The sequence below is a fragment of the Calidris pugnax genome, unplaced genomic scaffold (genome assembly GCF_001431845.1).
Source record: "Calidris pugnax isolate Ruff unplaced genomic scaffold, ASM143184v1 scaffold55, whole genome shotgun sequence".
Taxonomy (NCBI): domain Eukaryota; kingdom Metazoa; phylum Chordata; class Aves; order Charadriiformes; family Scolopacidae; genus Calidris; species Calidris pugnax.
This window is the reverse complement of record NW_015090832.1, coordinates 3,300,945-3,309,629: the sequence shown is the minus strand read 5'-3', so window position 1 is coordinate 3,309,629 and position 8,685 is coordinate 3,300,945. Positions and strand designations below refer to the sequence as shown.

The 8,685-nt window shown below is 60.0% G+C and overlaps 1 protein-coding gene across 1 annotated transcript; it reads right to left on the bottom strand.

Moving 5' to 3' along the window:
• Positions 1 to 1,724: 1,724 nt before the first annotated feature.
• LOC106887635 (protein SOGA1-like) lies at positions 1,725 to 8,685 on the bottom strand. Its single transcript, XM_014941265.1, has 5 exons — positions 8,616 to 8,685; positions 8,171 to 8,241; positions 6,467 to 7,916; positions 6,229 to 6,370; positions 1,725 to 5,171 (listed from the first exon to the last, which is right to left on the bottom strand). The coding sequence occupies exons 1-5, from the start codon at positions 8,643 to 8,645 to the stop codon at positions 5,143 to 5,145; spliced, it is 1,722 nt and encodes a 573-aa protein (XP_014796751.1). The 5' UTR covers positions 8,646 to 8,685; the 3' UTR covers positions 1,725 to 5,142.

Genomic DNA, 8,685 nt, shown 5'->3' with positions numbered 1-8,685 from the left:
CTAAGTGGGGATTAGGAATGTCGGGGTGGAGGATTGGGTGATGTTGGCAGCTGGAGGGATGGGGCAATGGGGAAGTGAGAGTGGATATTGGGATGGGGAAAGTGGAGGAGGATGGGGGGATGAGGAGATAGGAGGAGGTAGAAGAGGATCAAGAAAGATGGGGAGGAGAATTGGAGGCGGTTGAAACAGATTGGGGCAATGGTGGGAGCTAATGGAGGATAAGCAGGGATAAGAAGATGGTAAGATATAGAGGAGGACAGAGTGATGGTGGGAGCTGATGGAAGATGAGAAGGGATGGTGAGATGTTGACATGAGGAAGAATATGAAAAGAGAGAAACCGGAGGCAAAGCAGAATGAGGCTGGATGGGATAGGATGGAGGTAGAGAAGGAAGAGAAGACATGAGGGGATGGTGAGAGGTGAATGAGCATAACAAAGAATAGGATGTGGTGGAGCAAGGAGGAGCAAGTGAGAGGGATGGGATGCAAATGTGACAGAAAGGTGAGATATGAAGGGTAATGGAGGAGCACAGGAAGAAGGGATGGGAGGTGGTGGGTGATGGAAGAGAACAATAAAGAGGGATAGGATCTAACGTAGGATGCCAGGAGCACAAAAGGGCGGGAGGGGACACGGTGGGTAATGAAGGAGAATGGCATGGCAGGGAGGGATGAGACACAGTGAATGACACTCTGGAAGGAGTATGGAAGGAGGGATGGGATGTGAAGGTGGTGGAAGAGAACATGGAGGGATAGGAGGTGATAGGTGACAATGGAGCACAAGAAGGGATGGAGGATGCAGAAGCACAGGAAGGAGGGACAGGACATGGTGGCTAATGCAGGAGCACAGAATAGAAAGGATGGGACCCAGTGGTTGGGACAGCACAGGAAGGAGATCGGACAGAATGGGATGGGTGGACAACAGAGGAGCAGCAGAAGGCAGAAGGAGAGGTGGACATGAATGATGGAAGTACAAAGGAAAAGGGATGTGATATGGTGGGTGATGGAGCATGGGAAGGAGGAACACGATGGGTGGGTGATGGGGGAGCGCAGGAAGGAAGGATGGGTTGAGTTAGGTGGGCAATGAGAGCAGAATAAAGAGGGATGGGATGTTGTGGGCAATGGAAGAGCACGTGAAGAAAGAAAGGAATGTGACTGAGTACAGAGGATAACAAGAAGGAAGGATAGGACATGGGGGATCAAAGAGCAAAGATGAAAGGGATGGGACATGAAGGATGATGGAGGAGCAAAAGAAGGAAGGGTGGGTTATGGTGAGTGATGGAGGACCTCAGGGAGGGACAGTTTAATGTAGTGAGCCTGAGGGAGGCTGGGACCTGCAGGTGATATGGGGCACAAGGGCAAGAATCCATGGGCTTTGATGGGAAAGGGGGTGTCCATGTGCAGGCTGGGGTGAGCTGCTGGGCAGGATGGGATGGGACAGGGCAGGCATGAGAAACACCAGCATGACAAGGACAATGCAGAGCCACGAGGAGCTTGGTGTGAGGTGGCAGCCCTGGCAGTGAGGTCATGGAGGACCCACAGGGTGATGACAAGGAGCCTTGGTGGCACAGTTGGGGTCAGCACATGGGGATGGCATCAGGGAGAGACAGGCGGGTGAGGAGAGGATGGGACACCGTGTGTGGGCTGGGCAGCTGGCAGGATGGTGGGGACAGAGGGACAGGATGTAGATGCATCTCCCCACCCACGGGTGCCCCAACCACCCCACCCTCCCCTCCACAGCAGCACCGGTTCCCCAGACAGGACAAGCACCATGGTCCCCCCCACCGCAGCACGGGAAGGCAGCACCGAGGGCGTGGGTGAGGGGTTTGCAGGGCCTTTATTCATCACAGGACAAGCAGGCGTGGAAGGGGGGTGCAGGATGGGCAGGGGGCCTGTCATCGGGGCAGAAGGTGCCCTTCATGCGACCTGGCGAGAAGAAGCAGGAGGACAGGGCAGGGACAAGCGTGGCTTTGCCCGAAGGACCTAGGGCTGGGAGGTGGCGTGGGGAGAGGACAGGGAGGGAGGCTGCGCGGGGGCCGGGGCTGGATCAGCCACCCCCACGTCTCAGATCTTCCCCGTTGCCTTTGCAAAGCCCTTGGCTCAGCCCCCGGCCCCGGGGGAAACGCCCCGCACCGCTATTTACAGAGTAAGACAGAACTGACCAATATTACAAATAATTAAAAGGCAGTTGTAAAAATGAGAAACCACATTCCAAAAAGTAGAGTCTTTAAAAAAAAAAAACAGAACAAAAAAACCCCCACAAACCCAAAACCAAAAAACCAAACAACCAAAACCAAACCCCCCCGATTTTTTATCAATGAAAATGCTAAAAATCACCCCGAAAGGATCTATGTACAGCAGGAGATCGCCCGCGGCAGCGCCGTGCCTGCCGGGGTGCAGGGACCCAACTTCTCGGTGGCAGGCAGGGACGGTGCCTTGTCCCCCCGGCTGCTGGTGAGGGTGGGCAGCACCTGCCCCGCACCCGGCTGGACGAGGGTCCCCGTGGGGGCCTCCCAGGCGCCGCAGGAGCAAAAGGCCATCGGTGCTGGGCCTGCTGGGCCCTGGTTGATGCTGGTGTGTCCGGAGACACAGGCAGTGAGAGCCGTCGCGGAGATGCTGACGGAGGCTGCGACGTGGCAGTGATGCAGCCTGGCTGCGGCGGGCAGCGTGCGGCCGGACGGGAGGGGGCAGCAGCTTCGGCGGCAGCAGCAGCAACAGCAAATTTTTAAGCCAAGCTGCAAGATGACAGCAACGCACAGAGCCCCTGGAGCAGCGGACGCAGCCCCCCAGCAACGCACGGAACCCCCTGGAGCTGCGTACAGAGCCCCCCTGGAGCGATGTACACAGCCCCAGAGCTATGCACAAAGGTCCTGGAGCCAGGTACACAGCCCCAGAGCAATGCACAGAGGTCCTGGAGCCATGTACACAGCCCCACAGCAACAAACTGAACTCCCTGGAGCTGTGTACGGAGCCTCAGAGCAATGCACAGAACCCCCTGGAGTGATGTACACAGCCCCAGACCAACACACAGAGGTCCTGGAGCTGCATACAGAGCCCCAGAGCTATGCACAGAGGTCCTGGAGCCATGTACACAGCCCCACAGCAACAAACTGAACTCCCTGGAGCTGTGTACGGAGCCCCAGAGCAATGCACAGAACCCCCTGGAGCGATGTACACAGCCCCAGAGCAATGCACAGAGGTCCTAGAGCGATGTACACAGCCCCAGACCAAGGTACAGAGCTCCTGGAGCTGCGTACAGAACCCCAGAGCAACGCACAGAGGTCCTGGAGCGATGTACACAGCCCCAGCCCAACATACAGAGGTCCTGGAGCTGCGTACAGAACCCCAGAGCAACGCACAGAGGTCCTGGAGCGATGTACACAGCCCCACAGCAACAAACTGAACTCCCTGGAGCTGTGTACAGAGCCCCAGAGCAGTGCACAGAGCCCCCAGAGCAGCATACAGAGCCCCCCTGGAGTGATGTACACAGCCCCAGAGCAATGCACAGAGGTCCTAGAGTGATGTACACAGCCCCAGACCAAGGTACAGAGCTCCTGGAGCTGTGTACAGAGCCCCCCGGAGCAGCGTGCATGGACTCAGAGCAATGCACAGAGGTCCTAGATTAGGGTACAGAGCCCCAGAGCTACACACAGAGGTCCTGGAGTGATGTACACAGCCCCACAGCAATGCATGGAACCCCCTGGAGCTGTGTACAGAACCCCAGAGCGCTGTGCAGAGCCCCCCAGAGCGGCGCACATGGACTCAGAGCAACGCACAGAGCCCCTGGAGTGGTGTACAAAGCCCCAGAGCAAATCACAGACCCCCTGGAGCGATGTACACAGCCCCAGAGCGATGCACGGAGCCCCTGGAGCTGTGTACAGAGCCCCAGAGGAATGCACAGAACCCCCTAGAGCGGCGTACAGAGCCCCTCTAGAGTGATGTACACAGCCCCAGAGCTACACACAGAGGTCCTGGAGCGATGTACACAGCCCCACAGCAATGCATGGAACCCCCTGGAGCCCCAGAGCGCTGTGCAGAGCCCCCCAGAGCAGCGTGCATGGACTCAGAGCAATGCACAGAGCCCCTGGAGCGATGTGCACAGTCCCAGAGAGATGCATGGAGCCCCTGGAGCAACATATAGAGCCCCAGAGCAACGCATGGAGCCCCTGGAGTGGTGTACGGAGCCCCAGAGGAATGCACAGAACCCCCTAGAGCAGCGTACAGAGCCCCTCTAGAGTGATGTACACAGCCCCAGAGAGATGCACGGCGCCCCTGGAGCAGTGTATGGAGCCCCAGAGGAATGCACAGAACCCCCTGGAGCAGCATGCAGAGCCCCCCTAGAGTGATGTACACAGCCCCAGAGCTATGCACAGTGCTCTGTGCTGTGTACAGAGCCCCAGAGAAATGCACAGAGGTCCTGGAGCCATGTACACAGCCCCAGACCAATGTACAGAGGTCCTGGAGCTGCATACAGAGCCCCAGAGCTATGCACAGAGGTCCTGGAGCGATGTACACAGCCCCACAGCAATGCATGGAACCCCCTGGAGCCCCAGAGTGCTGTGCAGAGCCCCCCAGAGCAGTGTGCATGGACTCAGAGCAACGCACAGAGCCCCTGGAGCCATGTACACAGCCCCAGAGAGATGCACGGAGCCCCTGGAGCGATGTATAGAGCCCCAGAGCAACGCACGGAGCCCCTGGAGCAATGTATAGAGCCCCCCCCAGAGCAAGGCCCACAGCCCCAGAGCGACGCAGGGAGCCCCAGGGAAGCTCAGGCACCCCCGGGCAGCTCCACCGGGTGATTCCCCGCCTGGCCCCCGGCCGGCAGCAGGAAAATAGGTCAAAACAGCCTCCTTGAAAATCACTCCTCTCTCCTGGGGCACCAACGCTGCTCTGCGTGGGGCTGGGACGCTGTCCCCCAGCCCTGGGGGGGCTCTGTACCACTGTTGGGGGGCTGTGGCCGCTGTCATCATCCCCCCTGCCCCGCTGCCTCCCCGGATAAGGCTTTTTCTGGTGGTGAGGGGGGGCAGCGCAGACCGCAGGCCACCCTGCAGCCTCCTAACCCACAATCTCTTAATCCAATTGGTGCATCTCCAAATGTAGCTCATTTTGGGTTTTTTTTCTGTTGTCGTTTTTTTTTTTTGTTTTTTTTTAAAATGCACTTGGTTTTACATTGCAGGCTGTCCGGAGTTGGGCAGAGCCAAAAGTGGAAGAAAGGAAAGAAAAAAAAAGAAAAAAAAAAAGAGAAAATAAAAAAAAAAGAAAGAAAAAAAATAAAGAAAAAAATGAAAGAAAAACAAAAGAGAAAGATGTATATTCAGCACTTGGAGGAGCAAATAACTACAAGCTGGCCCCAGGCAGGGAGGTGGGTGTGAGCTGGGGGGGGGCACCACCAGGCTGGTGGCAGGAGACACGTGTGTCCATGAGTGTGCACACACACACACACCCCCACACACGCACACGCTGTCTCGCCCCACGCTCTGCACCCAGCCACCCCCTCTCTGCTGCTGGAGGAGCCGGGGGGGGGACACCACCCGGACCCTTCCCAGCTGTGTAGGACCTCAGCAGCTTCCCCCCCACCCCCTTCCAGAGCAGAAGGGTGGCCGGGGAGGGTCCCCACTCCCAGCCCCAGCCTGGGTGACCGCAGGGACCCTCCCCGCCTCCTTCCTGCCCTGCGGCTGATGCAACCGCACCGCAACCGGGGCTGGCAGGGATGCGCTGGAGCTGGGACGGGGCGGGCAGCGCTGGCAGCGCCGCAGGGGACGGAGCCAGCACCCTCTGCCCCCAGGGTGGAGGGGGGGGGGAAACACCACGGCATCGCATCCATACATCATCCCTGCCCCGCTCGGCCCCCAGCCCTGCCCTATCTCCACCAGCAGCCACCCCCCGAGGGCCGCTCTCCCCTTCTCGGTGGGGTCCCAAGCTGGCATTCCCGGTGAGGACCCCCCCCTCCCAGTGCCGGGCAGTGGTTCCGAGGGTGGTTAAATCGGCCACCCCGGTGGGATCATCCCCACTACGCACCCCCCGGGGGGCTGCCAACACCAACGGCTCCACATCTGCTTCCTAAGCGTCCCCGAGGGGCGAGGGGGATGGTTAGGAGACAGATGCGCCCGTGCCGCCTCCCAGAGGGGGACACCCCCCCCCCATCCAACATCGGGGGCGTCAGCGCGGGCGCTCTGCCAGCAGGAGAGTGGGTAGCGGGCACGCTGCGTCCCCCGGCCCCCCCTCCTCACTCACACGAGGCCCCCGGCTTCTCCTCCGCCCGGGGGGGGTCCGCGGGGTGCAGTTTGCACTTGGAAGGGGAATGGCGGACGGTGGAGCGGGACGGGCGGGCGAAGCAGGAGGTGAGGGACTGGGAGCTGCAGTCACACGCCGTGTCCTGCAAAGATAGACAGGGCACAGGGGGGGTTAGAGGGGTCGGGCACCTCGTCCCCCGCCATGGTGGGACACCCCGGAGGGGACCCTGCCTCGTTACCTCGCTGGCTATGGCCGAGAGGAGGTCGGGGTCCCGCAGGGCTGCCTCCTTACTCCCCTGGCCGGGGGACAAGGGCTTGGCGTCCTCGCAGCTGCTCTGCTTGAGGACTTTCTTGTTCAAGACACGGGAGATGTTTTCAGCTGGATGGTGGGTGGCCAGGCTGGGGTGCTCGGCTCTCTTGCTGCCCTCCTCCCCGGTGGCCTCCTTCTTCTCTGGGGGGGCAGTGGGGCTCTGCGCCCGCCCGCAGACGTTCCTGAAGAACTCCTGCACGAGGCCGTACTTGGGTGCTTCGGGCTTGGTCCGGCTGCTTTCAGGGCAGCCCGGCTTCCAGATGGACTCGGTGCTGCCCGCGTGCTCCACCACGCTGAACAAGCTGGACAAGCCATCGTTGATGTTGCTGAGGACAGGGCTGTCCCGGGTGGTGGTGGAACGGGCCCAGGCGGAACCATTCTGCTTGCTCTGGTGCAGGTTCCAGAGGCTCCTGTCCTTGGAGGCGTCCAGCTTGGAGGAAGACCTCCTCTGGAGCTTCGGGGAGCCGTATTTTGGGGAGCAGCACGGCCTCTCGATCCTGGAGTGGACCTTATCCAGGGAGGAGGAGATCTGCTTGCTGCGCACAGACACAAGGGAGGAGCTGCGGGGGGACCAGCTCTTGCCATGGACGCCGCTGCCGCGTGGCAGGTCGGTCTGCAGGCCCACGCTCACCGTCTGGATGGTCTGTGTCCCCACGTGGGCCAGCCCCACCGTCTGGCTGGAGGTGCTTTTCACCTTCCTCTCCAGCGAGCTGGAGCGGATGGCCTGCCGCACGCAGTTGGTGATCTCCTTCATGTCGTCGCTCATGTTGCCGGAGATCTCCAGGTCGTGCAGCGAGGAGGGGAAGCGGGGCACCGGCGGCACCGCGCTCTCCACCGTGCCACCGTCCAGCAGCTCCCGCTGCTGCTTGGAGAAGTTGCACAGCCACTGACTGTAGGTGCTCTCGGCGCTGGCTGACTCCTCCGGCTCCTTGGGCTTGGCCATGGTGAACAAGAAGCCGGGTTCGATCATGATCTTCCCCTCCTTGTTGTGCACCAGAGGCGCCTCCAGCCGCCGCACCACCGGTGGGCTGTAGTAGATGCGGATCCCCGTCTTGTCGGGTGCCGTGTAGCTCCTCTGCATTTGCTTCTGGGCTTGATCGTGCCCGGAAAGGCTGCTTGCCCTTGAGTAGTCCCAGGAGGAGATGCCCAGCTTCTCCTTGGCCAGGCTGTCGGGGACAGGTTGCTCAATATTCACATATGTACAGTTGGAGGGAGGAAGGCCAGCGCTGTCCCGGATCCCGTTGGGCAACAGCTGGGCGGCCGTGGATGCCTTTTTGCCCCGGGAATGGTCGCCCAGCCCTGGCGTGGTCTTTCCAGGGAGGTAGGGAGAACAGTCGAGCAAGCTTTCAAACTCTGACATGGAGGAAACGGACTTGGTCCTGTGGGAGAAGAGAGGATGGGGTTCACAAGGGGACAAGGCAGCAGGTTGGGGGGCAGTTGGAGGCACTCCACTCCTACCCCAGAAGGACCCTCCTGGGCACCCAGACCTGCTCCTCATGGGAGCCCTTGGCCTCCAGGACAACACTGGACCATGGCTGCACCTCCTTCAAGCTGCCAGGACTGCCAAGCCTGGGGACAGCCCCATGCAGCCTCCTCCATGCCTGGGGGACCACGAAGGCACCAGCACACTCACCTTTTGAGGTTGGTTCCCTTGGCTTCTGCTTCAGAGATTGTCTCTTTGTCTGTGATTTTTTCATTGAGAGCCTGGGAGGACACAGAAGAAAGCTCTGGTGTCAGCAAGCACAGGACCAAAGTACACAGATGGGGCTGGAGCAGGAGGTACACCCTGTTCCTCCCCAGCACTACCACCTTCTCCCAGGCACCCATCCCGTTCCCAGGGTGACACAAGGCTCCTTGTACCCACTTCTATTTTAAATCAACGTTTTATAACCTCACTGAAGCCCTTGGGGCTCCGCCACGCTCTCCACCCTCTCCTTCTCCCCAGCCCCTGGTGCTCCCCCTTGCAACCTCATTTCACGGGGGTGTTACCTGGGGTTCACACAACCTCCCATCTACCCCTTAGCATAGACCTGAGCCCAACCAGCACCTCCAGAGCCCCTCCACCTTCTCTTGCCCACCTCTTTCCAGTTGCTGCCGTGCTTCTCCATTTCAGAGTGCTTCAAGGCCCATGGGTTGGCTCCTTTCTGC

Bases quoted from the DNA above. Each gene is read 5' to 3' on its own strand.
- LOC106887635 (XM_014941265.1), bottom strand. From the start codon at position 8,645: ATGGAGAAGCACGGCAGCAACTGGAAAGAG. The intron at 8,242-8,615 runs GTGGGCAAGAGA...GTGTCCTCCCAG, and splicing joins ACGGCAGCAACTGGAAAGAG to GCTCTCAATGAAAAAATCAC. The intron at 7,917-8,170 runs GTGAGTGTGCTG...CTTCTCCCACAG, and splicing joins AAGGGAACCAACCTCAAAAG to GACCAAGTCCGTTTCCTCCA.